Source organism: Dermacentor andersoni, chromosome 8 (assembly GCF_023375885.2).
Source record: "Dermacentor andersoni chromosome 8, qqDerAnde1_hic_scaffold, whole genome shotgun sequence".
Classification (NCBI taxonomy): domain Eukaryota; kingdom Metazoa; phylum Arthropoda; class Arachnida; order Ixodida; family Ixodidae; genus Dermacentor; species Dermacentor andersoni.
This window is the reverse complement of record NC_092821.1, coordinates 124,332,461-124,353,186: the sequence shown is the minus strand read 5'-3', so window position 1 is coordinate 124,353,186 and position 20,726 is coordinate 124,332,461. Positions and strand designations below refer to the sequence as shown.

Genomic DNA, 20,726 nt, shown 5'->3' with positions numbered 1-20,726 from the left:
TACTACAAGCAGTGGTGTTTTCACAGGAGAAGAGACGGAGTGGCAACTCGCGTTCGTGCACTCAGTCGGCGCGCAGAATGACAACAGCGACATCGTGTACAAGGAAGATAAACGAAAACCCACGACTGATCAAGACGAGGTAGCCGGGGCACGAACCCGGGCCTTCCGCACAATATCAAGTAGCCCTTCTTAAAATGTCCACCGATGCTCAAAGCAGCAGTAAGTGTCCACGTGTCCGAAGATGTAGCACTTGAAGCAAGCAGTGGGCGGTCAATGTTTGGAGCGATCGTCGAACTCGCAACATGCGTGCAACGGGACTCCATCTAGGGCTCAGAAATTTCTGCCGACAAGTCTTCTGGCGTGATAAATGCCTTGTGGTCTTAGTAAAGTAAATAATCAGTACCACTTCGGCACATTTTGGCAATGCAAGCGCTTTCAGTCAATTAATAACTATGCAGTCGTGCAGACACAGCGATCATTGAGGCTTACTTAATTACAAACGAAAGGTACATTCATTTCACTTTCCGTACTCACACTTAGAAGCAGCGCCCTCACAGTAAGCCAGCTTCTGACTAGAGACGCGCGTAATTTTACAGATGTCTTTGTGCAGAACAATCGAATCGACGTTCCTTCCGTCCCCGGCGTAAGTAGAAATGGAATACCAACAGTCCTCTCTTTTCGATGGTGAACAATTATCAAGCCTTCACGCATTCAGATCTGTCTTGTCGGTTGTACGCCAATGCTATCAATGACTATAGTTTGATTGTCTCCTTTCACTGCACCATGAAACTGACAGGGTGGTTTGTTGCATCTGGTCGCTTCTTATCCGATGCCACGTCAGGTATAGTCATGGCAGAGTACTCGCTGCTACAGGACCTAGGGCCTTCCTCAATCCTCTTGAAGCGGCGGGTGGCGATGTTCGCGATGTCAGGTGAAGTTATTTTCGCTAGCCTTCCGATTTATAAGACGTTTCCTGCTATCAAGGAATTGAAGCGAGAAGCAGGAAGCGAGACAGCAGCGTTGTTTTTTCTGTCACACATTTGTAGAGTGGCATCGTGAGAATAGTGACTACACAGTTGAAGAGATTGACCGAGTTTGTCAGCCCTTGTTTTCGACCGGCCGCGAAGCCACTCCGGAGCGCTTACAGTACCAGTGATGCGCAAGCGGTGATCTTGTGTTAACATTGTCTTCAATCAGTAATAAACGGACTCACCGTGGTTACACATTGTAGCACCACCATGTAAGCACCTGTCCGGAGAAGCATCGTGCAAAATATCTGTGTTAAAATTATCGCCGCAAGCGTTTTAAAAGCTGTTGCTGGAGAGAACGCGTCCTCTGTTTCGAGACAAAGAGAAGCTCTCGATCAAGGTGCACTCATTTTGTCATCTTTGGCGCCTTCCATTGAAACACCATAGCCCAAAGCTACCAACAATGAGGAGGACGCACGCAGGGGAACTGCGTTGGCATGGAGGAGAACAATGATTTCGCGCAACGCGACCTCGCTTCTGGAAGTGACGCTGGGCCGAGTTTTGGCCTCGCACCTGCGAGGAGTGAGCTCCTCTCGCGCCTGCTCGTTGTTCGGCGCCTGCAAGGCCTGCTGCACCAAATCCGCCTGCGCCATCTGGTTCGTACCTCTCGTTATGCATACAGGTGACCTTGACGCTCTAGTTAGGGAAGGGCTGTCACGTGTTGTCCGATCGAGACCGTCCTGCGAAGAAGCCGTAAAAGCTTCGAGATACTAAGCAGTTTGTACATGCTAGGCTGCACTAATTTAGCATAACTAACATTCTATCTTTTTTAGACACATATATGATGATGCACCTCATCGCGTGACTTTCTAGCGATTTGCGAACGTCGAAATTTGGAAAATTTTTCACCTCTCTGGTGGCACTGTTTCGTAAGGAATCTTTTATGACTCTAATGTCCATCTTGACAGTGGCGTCATAAGTACAAAATAGGGACGGAGGCGAACACAACCCACGAGGCGCTTACTGGCAATTATTATGTAGCGCGCGACCATATTTTTACTAAGCGGAGCAACATACTGCATGTTCCGAGCAATAGATCACATTCGCCACACATTTTCGGTGGTACAGCGTGCATCAGTGTTTCTCCTTAGCAAAGCTTGCTCAAAGATGAGAAAAGGCAGCAGCACCTGCCTTGAAAAATTTGTCATGTGCTGGACCTCCACGATTCCTCCGCACGACTCCACAGAAATAGAACAAAGGCAAACCTTCGCAACACTTGGCTGGTCGGCCCCGTGCTTTGTTCTTGACGCTGTTGCGACCTTCTGTTGGTTTATCGGTTTATCAGTCAAGCAGCGTCTACACTGATAGAAGAACTATTGCGCGTTAATAGTATTCGATGAACAATGCCCATATACCGTTCAATAAATTTTGTGTGGTGCTTTTTTATTGCTCACGTGATTTACATTATCAATGCGATGAATCATCCAACTTAGCTACCCGAGCTCGCTTGAGCATGAAAACAGAACCTTTACGCTTGCGTGGAAGGCAGTGTTTCACGATAACGAGTCTGAACAGACTTGCAGATTTATTCATCTCAGGCGGCTTTCATATCCGACTTTCATATCGTTTTAGGCCTACAATTCAATGAACGTATGTTTTACATAACTATGCTTTCTGTGGAAGAATTTGCGAAGGTGATTTCAGAAAGAGATGGCCGGTGAGTCGAACAATGTGGAGTTTTTATGGAACTATAATGACAACGCGCCAGTGAGGAACGAGTTTTTGAGCACCTCGATAATAAGTGTTGATGTTCCGCGTTCAGTTGTCCATTTCAGAACGTCTCTTTCGGCTTGGTAAAGGCACTTGACACAACAGTGTAGTTCATGTGTTCGTAATATTAACTCAAGATCACTGCCAATTTATTTGCCGCTATCGTCTTTGAGAAGGCCGGTTGATTTTCTTAGCGCTGAGAACTTCTTTTTCTTCACGCCATGGCACTGGCGAAGCTGAGGATCAAGATCACATCTTTAGGATAACGGGGGGATCTGGCGATGACCCAATAACATCGATCATGACAACTGTTGCCGTCAACGTAACGGAATGGACAGAGAGATGGGAAAAGCTCTTAGCTGTTGTCGCAGTAAAAGAAAAGGAGTAATTAGACGTTGTTCAATGTTCGGTTTTCTGTTGCAGATGCTTTTTTCTGTAGAATCTTTTTGCTGTGATAACATATGATTGTTTGCGCACGCCCATGCGTGCGTGCCGACGGAAAAGGGGCAGTCGGTTCTGTTCAGAAGGCACGCCAATGGTTTTATCGCTGCCACTTACAAGCATTCCATAAGTTCAGATTCTTTCAGAGCGAAATTGCCAGTTTTGACGCCACGCAAAGGGGCAGCTGCAGATCAGACGGTATACGATTTTATCTCCTCGTGTCTTTGGCTAGCACTGATTTGGCTGCAACAACTTATTCGGGAATCTTGCCAATTTGCATTGCCAGGCGAATGCAATGTTGCTCGTTCACAACAGCCTTCCTCTTTTTGTAACCTTCGAGTTCTGATACATTTCTGCTTCCCTCATCCTTCGAAGACGGGCAGCAATGCTTTTCGAGGTGGACACCACTGGTAACATGCTTGAGTTTGTATAGAGTTCTCGCTGTATACGTAGCGGAGGTCAACAAACAAGGTAGAAAATAAGTTAAGGACTGCGTGACAAGCGATGGAAATAAAAAAATATAGACGTAACGTTAAAATACCGGAAAAACAAGGGTTTGGATTAGAGAGGAAACGGGTGATTCTAGTCGGCATTACTACCACAAAATGGAACTGGGCAGGTCTTGCAATTCGTAAGGTCGATAACCGGTCGACCATTATAGTTAAAGATTGGGTGCCAAGGGAAGGGAAGCATACTCGTCGAGCACGGCAGAGAATTAGGCGGCGTGATGATGAAATGAGGAAACTTGCAGGGATAAGATGGGGTCAAATGGCGCAAGACAAGGGTAATGGCAGATTGCTGGGAAAGGCCTATGCCTTTTGTGGAGATGATGATGATGATGATGATGATGATGATGATGTACCGAAGTGGAAAGTGGGAAGTGCGATTGTTTTCCACCTACTAATGTCAAAAGTCAAACTGCAAGGTTAACTGGACGGCTCGATTATACTTTGTGCCCTACAACGATGTCTGTCACGCAAAGTACGTAGCTCCATATTCGCAGCTTCGGTTTTTCTACACTCTTGCATTCCCTGAGTTTCTCTGACGACGGTTTTTGGTTCTTCACCGGAGAAGTTGATATGGAAAGAAGTTTTTTTTTTTTTTTTTTACGAGATCAAGCACTCAGTTTTACACAAGGATTCGCACAGCACTTCAAAAGAGCGGTTTTATAGCGAAATATTCTTGGTGAGTTATATCCAGTTTAGTACAGCGACTATTTGGAAATCATATGGCCGTTTTCGTGGGCCGATCTCGAAGATAGTGCAGTCTGAAAATGCGCGTCTATCGCGACGGGCACTGGGCCTGCGTCGCTGGGGACGCTGCATTGTTTACGCGCAACTCTTCAATAAGCCTCTCTGACGACAATTTGAGTCACCAGGTATCATAAAAACAAACATCACGCACTGCACTCAGCATACGTTCGCAACACGTCACAGAAGCATTGATCATTCGCTTCAGAAGAGTTATACGATTAATAATAACCATTATCTACCAAACTGTTAACGCTTCGCATTATAGGGAGATGTGCTCTGGAGTTGAGTCTGCTTAAATTTGCTTTCTTCGGCACGTTTTCATTTACTCCTTTGTGCTTAGATCACACACCGCACGAATGAAGCTTGTCGAAATTTCCTTTCGACTGTGTTGTTTACTAGTATAAATTTGTTTGAAAACTTTATTACTACCATTTTTTAACGGATACTTTCTCTCTGGACTATCCCGGCGTTCCTTCGGAAGGGAATAAGACGTGTGGTGTCAGGACTGGGTATCATTAGGTGGTAGGAGGGTGCTATCCCGGCGTTCCTTCGGAAGGGAATAAGACGTGTGGTGTCAGGACTGGGTATCATTAGGTGGTAGGAGGGTGATGCAGCAGTTTGGTGTCTTCGATGTTTCATTGGTGGGGACGAGGCTATCTTTACCATTCGAAATCAAAGAGAAATACCGACACGAAAACTAAGATACTGTATCCAACTTAGGAGGCGCGGTCATGTCGCCATGGATTCTTGGAGAACTTTCACCCAAAGCTCAGTATTGTTCTAAATTAGGCCGGTCGACGCCGTACTTTGGGGGACAAAAACTACGCTTTGGAACGGGACAAGAGGAGACAACATACACGAACGCTGTCTAGCAAGCGTGGTTAATTCGTAGCGAAAGGCTACACATATCAACAAGTGCACGAAAACAGTACACGTTTACACGACACATATTCAAGGTATGACAACTCCTTTTTGAGCAATGATAAGGAGGGTTCACTGACTCAAGATTTGCCGTAGTCATAAATATAAGAAGCTTCGGATATCTTGCGCGTTCGTTGTTTTCGATATCTCATCGGAACGATGCATTGGTCAAAGTCTGCCTAGAGAAGCGGCCGCAAGGTGTACCATTCAACGAGTATGCATGTACGTACGTCGTCGCAGTAGGTTCGAGGCCGATTCCCCGCCGCTATTTCCACCAGCGCCCACCGTCATTCTTGTTCACAGATGGCGCATTCTCATAAACATTCGTTGTGAAGTTTGTGGTGTCACTTAGTCCAAAGAAGATGGCCTTAAAGGCCAACTGCAACAGAACTTAATCTTGGCAAAATTTGTCACCAACGGGTCGCAGTAGAGGCCACTGAAGCAACCTTGGCGAAGCCGCAGCGCTGGTAATCGTACATTTTTCTTAAACTGCCTTAAACTGCCTCCTAAAGAAATGACGCGTGCACCTGGTGGCTGTCGCTACGACGCAAGTCCCAGCACGGCCCCTCCGAGATTTTTCAGCGACCACCACCTTATCTCGTGGGTCATGCGAGTAGCCACGCTTTCTAGGTGATTATATATATATATATATATATATATATATATATATATATATATATATATATATATAATATCGCGCTCATATTTAGGCAAAGCTGGATGCTTTGGAAAAGCGACCACTGTTACGATCATTATCGCTATTCGCTATAACCACTATCAATTTCAAATTTGAACCTAAAGAAAAGCCCCGGACCCAATGGCATCCCGAATGAGTTTCTGCAACGGTAAGCCGAATGGAATTTGAAATATCTCACATTAATTTTTCGGTTTTCACTTCGTGGGGGTTCTTTCCACAAGATGTGGAAGCAAGGTAAAGTTATTCGTATCCTCAAAAGCGGCAGTGCTGATAATTTAGCAAGTTATCGCCCTGTCTCGATTACTAATACTTGCTCAAAACTGCTTGAGCACATTATGTCGAAACATCTTTTAAGTTATATGAACCAACACAATTTATTTATTTATTTATTTATTTATTTATTTATTTATTTATTTATTTATTCTTAAACAAAACTGCCAATCATTTGCAAGAACTTCATAGCAGGTGGGACACAGAATCAAGTACAGCACCAGGTCATGAATAAAAAACAGGCGAATTTACAATACACAATGTTCGAGTGTAACAAATGCAGTGCAGCAACTTTGAAGCATAGACATTGCAACATCAGTTAACCTGATTTAGCCATCCTAAGTACGTCCATGTTACATCTTATACACTATAGCGTCAAACATGAACAGCATAACAATGCAGTACAGATGCAATCATGAATACAATATATGTACACAGGAAGAAACTATAGAAATGAAGAAAGCAAACTGAAAATAAATAAAGTCACCATATATGCAACACGTACTATGCATAGGCCTTAGTATTACAGGCCGGGTAACAAAGATAAAATGCTAAAAGATTATTTTTTAGGAAAAAAAGTGACAGTAGTTATTGTAACCGAGATACAATCAATGCTTTTTCTAATAAGGATACCAACTGCTTAATGGCTCAGTGTTAGTGATTTTCTAGTCTAATTTATTCCATTCTCTAATTACAAGTGGAAATTATGAATATTCAAAACAGTATAGTTGGCTGAGAATTCGTCCAGTGTTCAAGAGTGTTTATGCCGAGTTAGTCTGGTGGTGGTTAAAGAAATGAACTTAGATGTATCAATTTTAATGTCGCCTTTCAGACAATGGAACAAAAATCTTTAGACTTGCTAGTTTCACTCCGTTTTTAATAGTTAGTAAACTGGTTTTATTTGTCATTTCCGCTGGCGAATCATGCAGTTCGTATGTATTTGTTGAATGCAAAGCTGATTGTCTTACGTTGAACTGCTTATAGTTGTGATAAAAGTTTCTTATTGTGGGGGGGGGGGGGGGGGAGTAAACCATGCAATTACGGCATATTCTAGGATTGGTTGAACGAGTTTATGCGGCGTGGAACGGAGTGGACGTCTAAGAAAAAAAAAAAGCTTTTTCAATGCAGATGCTTGCTTACGTGAGTTTCAAACCAGAGATTGTGTGAAAGTGTTATACCCAAATATTTGTGCTCGTCAACCCTTGGAATTAGGTTGTCAATAATTGCATAATAGCAAGCCGTCCTTCCTCTTTTCCGAGTTATCGTGAGCACCGCAGATTTTTGGATATTAATTTTCATTTGCCAATCTTTGCACCATTTATTAACAGACTGTAATGCTTCATTAACTGTCTCCTGGTCAGCTGGTGAGTTAACTTCGCGATAGAAAATGCAATCATTTGCAAGCGCCCTAAATTTCACACTGAATATGGGCGGCAAATCATTAATGTACAGAAAGAATATCACAAGCGCCAAGACACTGCTCAGGGTCGTACCTGATGCGACGGGTTCTTATGAGGACAATGCGTCGTGAATTTTTACGAACTGCAATCGATCAGACAGATGATGTTGAATCTAGTGAACATTAGGACTGTCGCCAAGGCAGAAAGAAGTATTGAGGTCAATTTTTTTTGTGGGACACGCGGTCGGACACCTAAGAAAAATCTAACAGTATAAAGTCGGTTTGTTTCTGGTTGCCAATCGCCAGCCGATATGTCGTGCACTAATTTGACTACTTGGGTTGATGTCAGAGCGCCTTATTCGATAGCCACGCTCATATGGGGACAGTATGCAACGTGTTTCAAGGTATGCGGTTAAGTCTTTCAACACTAAATGCTCTAAAAGATTGCATGCTGTACAAGTCAGAGAGATAGGCCTATAATTTGAGACGTCGGACTTCCGTATTTATGCACGGGGACGATATTAGTAGTCTTCCACTCGCGGGGGACAGAGCAGGATTTTAATTATTCGTTAAAAATTATGCGCAAGTATTCACATATTCAAGGCGCATACCTCCACAAGAAAGTATTTTGTATGTTATCGGATATCACTCCCTCTTTGGTGTACAAATTTAACAAAAGGTTAAGTACTCCCTGCGTGGTAACTGAAAGAGGTTCTATAGGCTGACGGAAACCCGGGTCTATGAACGGGTCCGTCCTGTTGTCTGAGGTAAAGACAGAGCGGAAGCGTCTGTTAAAGGAGTGTGCACAACTCAATTTGTCATCTTGAGAATCTGGGTTATCGTAACGCTTCTTGAGGTTTGTGTGATTGCAATATTTCCGTGGTGCAGTAGTTAAGAATTTCAGAAGAATGTAAGAAAAATAATTATTCTTGGCTGTCCGAACCTTCAACTTCATATCTTTATTCATACTGCTGACATTAGCTTGCGTAAAAGGTGAAGGCTTTAGACTTAAAAAATTTCTAAGCCTCTTTCCTTCGCGTTTCGCATGTATGATTTCATGAGTATGCCATGATTTAGACTTGTTATACATTTTTGTTTTAGACGGAACATGGCTACGGATGCAGTAAAATACAATATATTGAAACTTGTGCAAGAAAACATCGATGGTAGTGGATGCGGCAACTGCCAGCTCTTCAAACGAAGCGTATTGGAATATCAAGTAATAAAAAATGTTCGTACCGTCTGTTTTGGAAAAATGGAGGAGAGTCTTCCGCGTTTTTGGAACAGTTAAAAGACCTTGCACTGATATGACAGAGTAGCTTAGCTCGTAATTAGATATGTCATCCAGTATTTGTATTTTAAGATCTTGCAGCGCAAATAGCTCACTGACAAACACCAAATCTAGAATGTTCAATGTAGACCCTTTAATGCGTGTAGGGTGATTTACCCCTTGACTCAAGTTAAAGTGCAGTATCATATTGCAGATTAATTCAGAGCAGGAAATCACACCTTGGTGGTGAAGCAGCGCACTGACAAAGACAACGCGAAGACACACAAGAAAACACTCGCTGCAGCGAATGTCGTGTCCTTCGCGTTCTCCTTGTCAGTGCGCTGCTTCACCATCAAGGTGTGATGATGAATCACCAACTCGCCCAACTTTCCACATTTCAAAGCAGGGTGATCGAAAACGTAAAGCTATCCAATGTATATCTGGTAAGTTAAAAAATCTCCCAGTAGAATTAGTTTGTTGTTCGGTACACATAGTGTTGTAGATAGATGTGCCGTACGTGTATGATGTCCCAATCCGCTGCCAGGCTATAGCTAAATGCCAACACGGATTTCGACAAGGCTTGTCTACATCTCATCTCATCGAATTGGCACAGCATCTTTCGGAAGCCATAAGTTTTCGCGCACAGATACGTTTGTGGACTTCGCAAAAGCATTCGATAAAGTATCTCACCGTAAATTGCTAAGAAAAATTAAGTTAATGTTTAAAAATGCTACCATTACAAATTGGTTCTCACCTTGTTTTCATTCTCACGAGCAATATGTCGAGACTAGAGACACAAAACCTCGAGTTTCATCTGCTGAGTCAGGAGTACCCCAAGGCAGCGTTCTGGCCCCCCTTTTATTTCTTTTAATTTATTAACGACCTCCCGAATGACATAGACGCTTCCATAAGGCTCTCTGCTGATTACTGCATTATGTACAATAAAGTAGAAACACTAGCTGGCCAAGAAAGATTACACGGCAACCTACAGAAGATAATGAAATGGTGTGATGATTGGCAAATAGAGCAAAATCCTCTAAATACCGTAGTTATGACAGTCTCTAGAAAGAAAAATCATTCAAGATACTCTTACTACATTGATAATTATGAACTCAAAGATTTTAGCAGTATAAGTACCTTGGCTTTATTTTCACAAATGATGTTTGATGGAGGAACACATAGATTATGTGTGCTCTAAGGACAGCGAGTCGCTCTGGTGTCTCAGGCGTAATTTGCCATTTGCGACGCAAGAAACAAAATGTTTAGCGTATAAAACACTAATTAGGTCAATAATTGAATATGCAAAGATTGTATGGGATCCTTCCTACTACAAACATATCAAAAATAGAAAAAAATCCAGCGTCTAGCAGTCAGTGTTACATGCGATAAATACCGACGGTCAGACTCTCCTTCTCAACTGTGTGTACTTCCACACCTACCCACATTACAGGCTAGGACTAAATACGAAAGGCTAAAATATCTCTATCTCATTATTGATTGTCATGGTCAAATAAACTGCGCCGACTATTATGAAATTCTTCGCGGTGAGACCTCTAGGCACCGCCATTCAATGTTTATTACTACTCCTGCTGTTCGTATTGACTGCTTTACATATAGCTTCTCTCAAAGAGCTATCAGCGAACGGAAAGTCGCCGTCTCATCCTTATCAACTGATTCATTCATAAAACACATCACTGATACCCTGATATGTAACTGCTAATAGAACTATTTTTTTTGCCTACATGTGACTTGGTGCATTTATTTGCTAATAATTTGCTTACGTGTTATTTGGTGCTATTGATTTGTCCCTTCGCCTGTTAGACATCTGTAATGATTGTTTTCCAGAATGTTAACTGTTATAAATTTCTATTTGCTCCACTCCAGTAATAGCCCTCTGCAAGAGGTGACAGTATCTGTCAGTAAATAAATGAATTAATCAAATTAGGGGAAAATTTGCTAAGCACAAGGGCGCAGCATTGAATCCCGGCCGCGGCGGCCACATTCCGATAGAGGCGAAATGCAAAACACCTGTGTACCGTACATTGGGTGACTGTTAAAGAACCGCAAGTTGTCAAAATTAATCCGGAGTGCCCCATTACGGCGTGCTTCATAATCATACCGTCGTTTCGGCCCGTAATATCCCATGATTAAAAAAATAAAAAAGAATCTTGGGTCATGCATGGACCTTAGAAAAACAGCAACACATTGTGGCACGCAAAGAAACGCAGTTTTTGAAGGAATAAAAAGTATCACCAAGTTGCTAAATCACTTTACGGTGCATATCTCTTCGTTCTTGTTCTTATAGCTCGCATTGTTCATTTTTATACCATGAAAAGCCCATATATTTGTGTACGCGCTGTCTTGTGTTTTCATGTTTCTGTGTCTCCTGAGTCAGCGTTCGCGAGTATTGTTCTTTGAATGTTCTTTGAAGCGAGTATTGAAGATTTTCTTCATTATAAATACCCTTAAGGTCTAATCATCTGACATTCAAATTTTGACACTTGGGACATCGCTTTGGAGAACTGACAGCTTCGTTTCACGTATTTTCGCATTTGCAACATGCATAAAAATATTTAACACTCTTTCACTAGTTTGCAGAATGTTATTCGAAGAAGCTCTGCAGGCAAATTTTTGCAGAAAGGTTTAGGAGTTTGCAAAAATAGTTCGATTTAAATTTTCACACTACCCGCAACCTTGTTTCGCAATGTGATGGTAACATTTGACATGCCCTCACTCATACGTTTGCGCAGCTTGTGAAATAATCGCACGCAAGACGTAAATGAAGAAACAATAGCTTTCTCTCAGCCATTCCACCGATGCTACAACAGATAATAGTACTACGCCTAGAGAGGTGTCAACTACGTAACTAAACGTTTCTCTAAAATGACGGAAAAAGCCATCAACTGAATATTTCAGTGAAAGTGCAGAACAAGTGTGAAACACGAAAGATATCTCACTAAAATTGCCGCACCTTTCTTTCACAGTTTTTTCACGGTGCACGTTTTCATTCTCGCCTCTTTGCAGCTGTGTCCGTCATGTTCACATTGCTAGCAACAGCGTTCTGTGCGATCATCATTGCATCTGTCACAACCCAAGCAAACGCCGATCAAAGTGAGGCATTTGGCTTCGTAGCCCACTCAAGCAATCGCAGCGAGTAAGCGCTGCACCAAACAAAGCTCCCGCTCATCGTCCTCCTCCTCTTCCCGTGTTTGCAGAAGGGAGCCCAGCAACGCGATGCCACGCGGTGCAAATTCCAGATGTCATGGGGATCAGAGAGGTACGGTGAAACAGTGTCTTCCACAAGTGACGAATTGCGCTTGGTGCAAGAAAGCGATTTCGCAATCACATTTCTAAAGATCAATGTGCATAAATTCCTTACTTGCCATTCCTTCCTACCGTTCTTTTTTTTTTTTTACCTAGTTCTCGTTTTTCTCGTCGTCTTGAATTTCCATCTGCCGCCTTCTCCGTGTTTTTTTCCTGGATTTCTCGCAAATGTTAATGCAAGTTAGTATTTGGAGCTGCAAAGTATGGCAAAAACTGAACTCGCCACAACTGCGTCAATGCCTCTGTAGAGGTGCAACCATCGCCTTCACGGTCCCCGAGAGCTTTCAGCAGGCGATGGCTATGCTTCTGCGCAAATAATGTGAAACGACTCCTCGCAACGAATCAAAATATTCAACCCTAAAAGCTGAAATTCTATTCCACATCAAAGAAATTGATAAAACCCTGATCGCATCTACGCAATAAAACCTTATTTGATTTTAAAGTAATTAGTACAGTAATTATTATGTAAGTGTTTTTACTGAAACTTCCCTCCAGCGGGTCAAAAATGCTACAATGGCTCTAGCGTTAAGTTCTCCGCGCTTAACAAAGCATTTTGAGATATTCAAATTCAAAGTATGAAAAATAATACACTGGGGGGTTAAAAGTCTTAGCTTTCACAAAAACTGAGTGCACGTGATTAATCCTATAAATGTAGTCGTAACAAGACAAATAAACAGAAAGGCACAGATAAACAAATGCGTGCGTTTCTGCGGAGCTCGACTTCCGACTCCAGGAACTCGCCAACGTTTTAGTTTTCCAACATACATTAAGGAGAACCTCAAACAGGTCAGATTTCCTACAAACGCCCGCAGAGAAAGCTTCGATTTAAAAGTGCTTTCAAAAAATCTCGCCCGAGCGTATCTACACCCTTGCCCAGAATTCGAATACCATAGGAAACATATGCCCGCGGGTGTAGTGTGCGACGTTGTCAGAATTCCTGATAGAAAGCTCATGTTCCCGGACTCAGTCGTCTGTGCGACGCGCTGTTTGTCCGATACCGACCCTTCCGCGTCTGAGCGAAGTTTCGCAGACTAGCTCAACGGCGCACGCGGCGTGACGAGTATCCACACAGGGGCACCTTCGGTGGCCCCGAAATTCGGAGCCACTGCCGAGCCAGCCTACGCGGCACGGAAAAGAAAAAAAAGACACCGTGTAGCTGTTGAACGCGTTTTTCAGCAAATTATTTCATCGGCTATAGGTGGTAACTCATGGTAACAGATTAACAGCGACAGTAAAAAAAAAAAAAAAAAAAAAAAGCTAAGACAAGGAAAACGTGCTCGTTACAGAGCGTTCGTTCAGTCGTTATTTGCCCGTGCCTTTTACGGGCGCTATTATTATGTCACATTTTCTTTCAAATTGTGCGAAAGCTTTTGCACATAGGGAACAACCTCAGACCTTGTTTTTTTTTCTGAGCGTGTACATCTGTATTTTATTTGTCCTTCAGTTAATTTCTGAAGGATGACCTCGGACACAGGTGCCAGCGTTCTTGCGTAACATTCTTAGTGAGGTAACATCTGTGCGGACGCTCAAGGCGGGTTTTCGTTGTCGCTGTCAACGCCTTCGTGCTGCCCCGGGTGCGAGGTGCATGTGCTGCATGCGCGCCGCGTGTTGGAGGTCACGTGATCTACGTCGGGCGCAAGGGCGAGGATGCGAGGGCAAACCGAGAAGCAATGCTGAAGGCAATGCGCCTGTAGATGGAGGGCAGTGCTCTCTTTTGTTCCGAGTGCTCTGCTGCTTTTATTCGTTGGCCGGGACCCGCCCAGCAGATGCATTACGATGCCCATCGCATATTACAATGCACTCTTGTTCTAGGGATATGCTTCTTTTACAGTGTCTAAACGGAACGTTGAACCTCTGTGGACTAACTCGGGTGAGTTTGTTTGGCTATGTTAATGTGTAACGTTTTCCTCTGCATCTCTGCTATACATTACCATTAATGAAATGCATTACCATTTCCGTGACGAATGTGAAAGTGAGCTAGACTTCGTCATGCCCACAGCTTGTGACAGTCTCAACACTGTCTCGAATGGTCGGCCACAAAGAAGCAGTAGTATGGATGGTGAGATTTATGAGGCATATACCCTTTCGTAATCGCTGTTGTCACCAAGCCGTTTCTTTAACCTTTCTGATTTGTCTTGTTTTGACCTTTTGGATCCGTGATTGGATCGTCGTGACAATTCAATACCTGAATATTTTGTAGCATAACATAAATATAAAAGGTAACCTTCCTTCCAGTGCATTTCCCTACTCTTGAACAATAAATCTCGCAGCCATGTTTTTCCAAGTCAACACAGATTTATTTATTTATTTATTTATTTATTTATTTATTTATTTATTTATTTATTTATTTATTTATTAAGTTGTTAGTGTTGGAAGTGCTCACAAATATAGTCGGGGGCTTCGCCACAATATGCCACTGCCAAACAAATAGACAGAAATGTCGTAAGGAAATGAGCAAGTAAAAGTGCATATTTAATTTACTGTTTTTAAAACTCAAAACGTGGGTAAGTGCAAATACGTCCACATCTAACTATGTATGGATTCAGGAGTCGAGAGCTTGGTAAGGTCAGGAACCATTCTTCTTTTTTCATTAAATGTGAAAAAAATGGAAAATTTGGCCTCAGGTAGGTTTGGTTATTCCTGAATAGTGCAGGCATAGTCTAGATAAGAACGTCCGAGTAGCAGCTGGGCGAGAAGACTGTTTTCCACTATGACGCATTGGAGGGTCAAGCGACAGGCTGGTGAGAGGTCAAATGGCCTCGCTTTTAAACCCTCATCAAAAACACTTCCTTCGCACACTAGCATCGAGCACATGGGAGGCTGCCATTAGTCGTTCTATTATTCGCCGCTTTAACGACAGTTCTTTCCGAAGCCGGCACATTCACCATCTGCGATATGACATGGGTGAAGCAGCAGTCGCTGCCCCAAGACAAGTCCTCCTTCTGAAACATACGCTCAAGTGACATTCCTTGCTCAACCACTAGTAATCCTTCCATGCTTCCACCTTCCTTCAAATTTATTTCTTGTGGTTAAGAGTGTAATAGCCTTCGTCGTCCATGTGACGCAACAATGGACATTTCTGCACTCCAATAGAACATGAGTTCAATGGCTTCTGTGCCATTTTTACACGCTATGCACAGATCATAGTAATAGTCATAGTAAATTTTCTCCTGCTACTCCTGGTTTTCAGACAACCTGATCTGGCTTCGAACGTTAAAGCCCTGCACTGAACTTTGAATTGCGAATCATTTTGTTCCGACTTCTTTGTTTCTTTCTTGCCCTCAGATGTAGTTCCATATCTGACTTCTTTAACACCCCTATCCCGTACGCTGTTTACGCATCTCTAATTTAGCGGTTAACGCTGTTTTCTCTACCGTGAACGCATACATTCAAACTTCCAAGACTAATGGGGCAGCTCTTCGCTGGATTATTTCTAAAGCAACAATGTTCGCTGGATTATTTCCAAAGCAGCAATGTTAGCCTTCATGAATCGATCCAAAACAGTGCACGCACATTCTAGTTCTGGATATAATAATCGTCTTGTAAGCTACAAATTTCGATGTAGAGAAACCGCGTTTATTTTTATGTTGTAGAAGGCGCAGTTTATGAAAGGATGACAGGCACACGTTATAAATGTGCACATTGTAGCTTACGTTGTCTGTTACTGTAACGTCAAGGATTTTACACTCATTTAGGTTTTTACTTGTAAGCCAGGCACTCAATTTTATTAGCAATTTTCGCATGCAAGGTCAAAAGCACTAGTCAGGTGCAAGAACATCACATCGATTGACACGGCGTGGGATGAAAGACTGTCGCATTCATCTCGCATTAAAACAGTGTAAGAAGGAAAACTGACCATCCAAAGACATTCACAAAAAAATTTATTTTTTTTCGTTCCTCAGCATGAGCGAAAAGTCGCCTCCAAGGCACTTGGCAAGGTGAGTGTGCATGTCATGTTAGTACAACACTGTACAAGAGAGGGCGTATTTGCATAAAAATAGCGAGCAATGAACAAGTGACCTATAAGGACCTGGTGAAACGGCTGAACATTTCATAAATTCTGATCAGCAAATAACCGTAATATGCACGTCAATGACGCAAATAAAAAAGTACCAAATCCTATTCCAGCTGTAATATACAACGCGATAGAATATGTGATTTTTCTTTTATTATTGAAATGATGGAGAGGAGACGTTGGCGCAAGAATGCGGCACCGGCAACTCCTTGTATTAAGAAGAGTTAGTGTCTCATACATACAGGGTGCTTTTTAACACAATAGAGATTTTTTTTATAATACGACTATGACCGTAAAACACTTGTTGTCATCGCATACCAGCTCAACGGCGATGCGGAAATACTTTGCCGTTGCTCAAGTTACTCTGAAAAGACTAATTAACAAAAAATCATTAACTTTTTATTATTAACTTGAGGGCCGTTGCTTATAGGAAGATTCGCAGGGCGTCACAATTTATGGCATACTCATTTTTTTAGATATCCAGGAAATCGCACGTAATCTGAGATATTCATCGTCGTAATTAACGGACAAATCCACGCAATATTGAGTCTGAGCGCGTCCCTCTGCGCGTCAGACGGCAACGACCCCGCAAAGAAGTGTGGGCCGAAGTTTGAAATGACAGAATGGCCGCGGCAAATCATGACCCGACACACAGTGATACATGCTTGCCAGGCAAAGCGTGGTGGCGGTGAAAAACTTTATTGGATGATGACAGGAGAGAGTTGGGGACGGCCTTAAGGGCCGTCCCCAAAATCTAGGAGGGGTTCCTATAGTCCGGGACCCCTGTGGCTTCTGCTGCAGCACGCGCTCGGGCCACTAGGGCGCGTTGATCCTCCAAGGCAAAGCGTGCCGTGCACCTAAGCTGCCGCGTCTGACCGAGACATCCGTTTCAGTCTTCATCGCGCCTGTCGTCATTTGGTCTGACGCGATAGCGGGGCCGCCTTTTTCTGCGCTCCCGCGGCGCTTGGTTTCGACACTGCCTGGGCTTGCCGCCGAAATTCGATGACAAACATCTCGACCCTGGCGCGATTTTCAAGGTCTTCAAAAAACGAGGGTGCATTAAAATGTGACTGCCTTCAAGTTCGTCATTTAAACGACCGCCGCCCCTAAATCACTAATAAAAGAATGTTAATTATTGAATTTGTTAATTAGTCCCCTGAAGCTCACGTTATTAGCGGCAAAGTATGTCCGCCCTCCGGACTCGTCTGGAAAGAACGTCGCGTTCGCTGCGCCTATAGCCTTTTTATGAAAAACGTGTATTGTCTAAAGAACACCCTGTATAGTGCACCGCACTGTGTCAATATTGTAAATATAACATATACATAACGCGTGCCTTCTATGCGGGTGAAAGCTACTGCATGTCGTTAGCGGCAAACACGAAGAAGCGTCTGATATCTTGTGTTCTTCCCATATAATTATATAATGTGTAATAATTTATTTAAAAAGTTACTTACTACATCTATAAACAAGAAGAAAGGGGGTTAACCGAGCGGCGCGATTTTTATTAGTCATATCATAAGAAGCCAACAAACACTGACACCAAGGACAACATAGGGCTTGTCCTTGGTGTCAGTGTTTGTTGGCTTCTTATGATATTATTGCATCTATGGTAGTTATGTCAACATTAGCTGTTACAGCGACTTCGAAAATATCAATTTCAGTGATTTGCGACACGCTATACTTTGCGCGGCTTTTCTTTCCCGCATGGTAAAGAAAACCCCGCGAATATTCCACGTTTGGGCTGGTTCTCAGGCGGGCGGAGCGATTTCTTTAACACGCGGTAAAAAAAAGAGCAGCGCGAAATATATTGTGTCTTAAACAATTGAAATTGATGTTTTCGAAGTCGTTCTAGCTTGTCTGCCGTAAATGTAGAAATTAGAAAGTTGATTAATCCATCGTTACGAAATAATTAATTAAGAAAGTAAGAAATACGAGCCGCTTCTTCATGTCGCTGCTAGCGGCGTGCAATTGGTTTCATCCACGTATAGATTTATACGTGGATATATATTTATACGAGTATATAGGCTACTGCTTTTTGCTTAACTTGGTGCATGATAGCTGGGACACCTGGTATAAATAACATAACGTTAAACAAAGCTTGACAAAACACTACGAACAAAACGGAGTTACAATTTAACATCCAAAGCGCAGATTGACAGAAGAAATAGAGCACTCTCACGTACAAGACGTTTTTCTTTAGAAAAGTCTTGCCTGCTGCATGTAGAACATTTACAAAAAAATTATCTTTCAAATTTGCAACTCAGTACGGAAAGCTCAGGTTTTGTGCACTCTTTTACTGGCGCATCCTCGTTAGACCCCGTTCGCGCTCTTCTGTTGCCACTCCGCCATTGGTGAACTTTTCTGCATATTTGACCGCAAACGTTTTCGAAGCACAATATGAGCAATAAAGTAAGGACTTTTGTCGCTCCGTATGGGGAAAACAGGTGGGCTGCTGCTATAGCTGGGAGAGGACGTAAATAGCCTTCCAAAAAGTTTTTTTTTTTTTTTGAAGTCAGCCCGTTCGCCCTAGAATCTCAAAATGAAAACCGCGGTGGTAGGCACGTCATCGTTTACGCTGCCATGAAGAAAAAAAAAGCTTACAACGCTGACTAAATCTTGCGCCGTATACGACACCGCTCCTACTTGTTCTCTTCACTACGCAGAAAGCCCATACGTCATTTCACTGTACTTGAATATTCTCTCGCGCAGATAAATACTAAGAAGGCCATCGCGAGTCATTAAGCGTACAAGACAGGCAAGCACAAGAGACATCTTATTAGGCGACAGTATCATTTGTATTTTCGAGACTTTATTCTACAGAACTGTGGAGTCATTTAAGTTGTATATTGTACGTGCCATGTGTCTATTATGCCATAGTGTTACTGTAGATACGTTGATTGAGAAGTCCTGCTGCTTGTATGAAAAGGTTATTTGATATGTAATTTTGAATGCTGCATGTTGTAAGATGGACGCATTCAAGAACTAAGGAGTAGCCGGCGCCTTAAATTGTACGTCAACATCTCCTTATATAATATCAATAAAAAATATATTGTTTATTAGCCATCTGTGATGCACATTTGTCCTCTTTAAATGTCATATGCTGAATTATTCACGGTTTCGAAATACGTTTCTGTTGCGGAGTTACGAAGTCGTATACCTGCTGTCATTTCTCTCTGTTTCATCATTTCTCGCATTTCGTCATCGGAGATTGCAATGTTATGATGCTCTAATGAAGTGACTGTGCTGAGTGTGCTTGTCACTAAAATTGTCATTTTCTTTGAATTAAACTGATTTCATTCAGGCTGGGTAAATAATGAAACCATTTCTGCTTTCTATAAAGTTAACCTCGGTTTTGCTTTTAACGTACTCACCCGCTAATCTCTCTGCCTTTACTTTCAGTGCCTCGTGTCGTCGTTGTCCACAAGAAACTTCTTCAATGTGCTCTTAGGGCTGCTGAGAGCTGGCTTGCGATTCGCCTTGCGAGTCGCCTTTCCTGGCTGTAAGCAAAGCACAAATTTTCACTTCTGCAGTCACATTTGCATGTCCGCTATATACAGTGAAACACTCGCTTTTACAATGCCCAAGTTTCAACAATTGTCGCTCTGTATTGCTGAGCACGTTCCAGCGGCTTGATCTTTCTGGAATTGCACTCGGCGAGTTGTCTATTTCCGAAACGTCAGGCTTCAAGTTGATGCGAGGCTCACAAAGCTGTGCTGGAATCCTTGACAACTGCTACTCTCTGTGTGAAGCAATGTGCTCTGGTCTGCCTTCCGCTTTTCTTTCCCTTTTTTCTCCTGTTTAAGCCGGTGGAGTTGGTGTCCCTTTCCTGCTTCTCTTTCTCTGTATGTCTGGTGTTGGTAGAAGCTTATATAGTTATTAACAACAAGACAATAGCGTCGTTCCACTATTGAACGTATTTGTTACGTGAACGATCGAAAGGGGCACGATGACATGACACCCCATTGAGCCGCTGCTGTGTCGGGCGGCGCTCGATGGCGCTGCAATCGCTGGGGCGCATCCGTTCTCCTCGTCAAAGTTGTTGAACAGATCGGTAATCGTTTCAACAAGGTGCGCCAGCAAGCAGTAATCTGCCAAGTTGTTGAAACGAATATCAATGCGAACTAATAAAAAGTCCCAGCCCCGAAGTTTCGACAGGGAATTACGACGCGACTCCTCCGGTGCGCCTGCACCACACGAGAACGCTCGATCCGCGCGCTTCAGATTCACCGCAATCGACCGACGCCTCAACATGCGATGTTCCCACGTTCAAACCTCTAAAGAAAGCAGTAAAGGGACAGCTTATACGTCACGGCTGCGGCGACCAAATGTATGAGGCAGTATAGTCGCCATACGTTCGGCATGTGACGTTCTTTAAGAACAACACTTGAGCGTTGCTCC

General features: G+C 43.0%; 2 protein-coding genes across 4 annotated transcripts in view; one reads left to right on the top strand and one right to left on the bottom strand.

The window, feature by feature from the left end:
* Positions 1-1,260, bottom strand: part of Pms2 (mismatch repair endonuclease PMS2) — a 66,028-nt gene extending 64,768 nt beyond the window's left edge. Inside the window, exon 1 of the mRNA XM_055067733.2 lies at positions 1,214-1,260. Within this exon, the coding sequence (XP_054923708.1) occupies positions 1,214-1,226 (13 nt within the window). The 5' untranslated portion in view covers positions 1,227-1,260. The remainder of the gene's footprint in view (positions 1-1,213) is intronic.
* Positions 1,261-1,490: 230 nt separating this feature from the next.
* Positions 1,491-20,726, top strand: part of LOC126525541 (uncharacterized) — a 31,287-nt gene continuing 12,051 nt past the window's right edge. Inside the window, exons 1-7 of one of the 3 annotated variants that reach the window (XM_055067732.2) lie at positions 1,542-1,624; positions 8,821-8,938; positions 12,014-12,100; positions 12,205-12,266; positions 14,145-14,183; positions 16,216-16,251; positions 19,728-19,827. In XM_055067732.2, the coding sequence (XP_054923707.1) occupies positions 8,893-8,938; positions 12,014-12,100; positions 12,205-12,266; positions 14,145-14,183; positions 16,216-16,251; positions 19,728-19,827 (370 nt within the window). In that variant the 5' untranslated portion in view covers positions 1,542-1,624; positions 8,821-8,892. Of the gene's footprint in view, positions 1,625-8,820; positions 8,951-12,013; positions 12,101-12,204; positions 12,267-14,144; positions 14,184-16,215; positions 16,252-19,727; positions 19,828-20,726 lie in introns of all 3 variants that reach the window. The other 2 variants (XM_055067731.2, XM_050173439.3) reach the window with 2 other exon arrangements.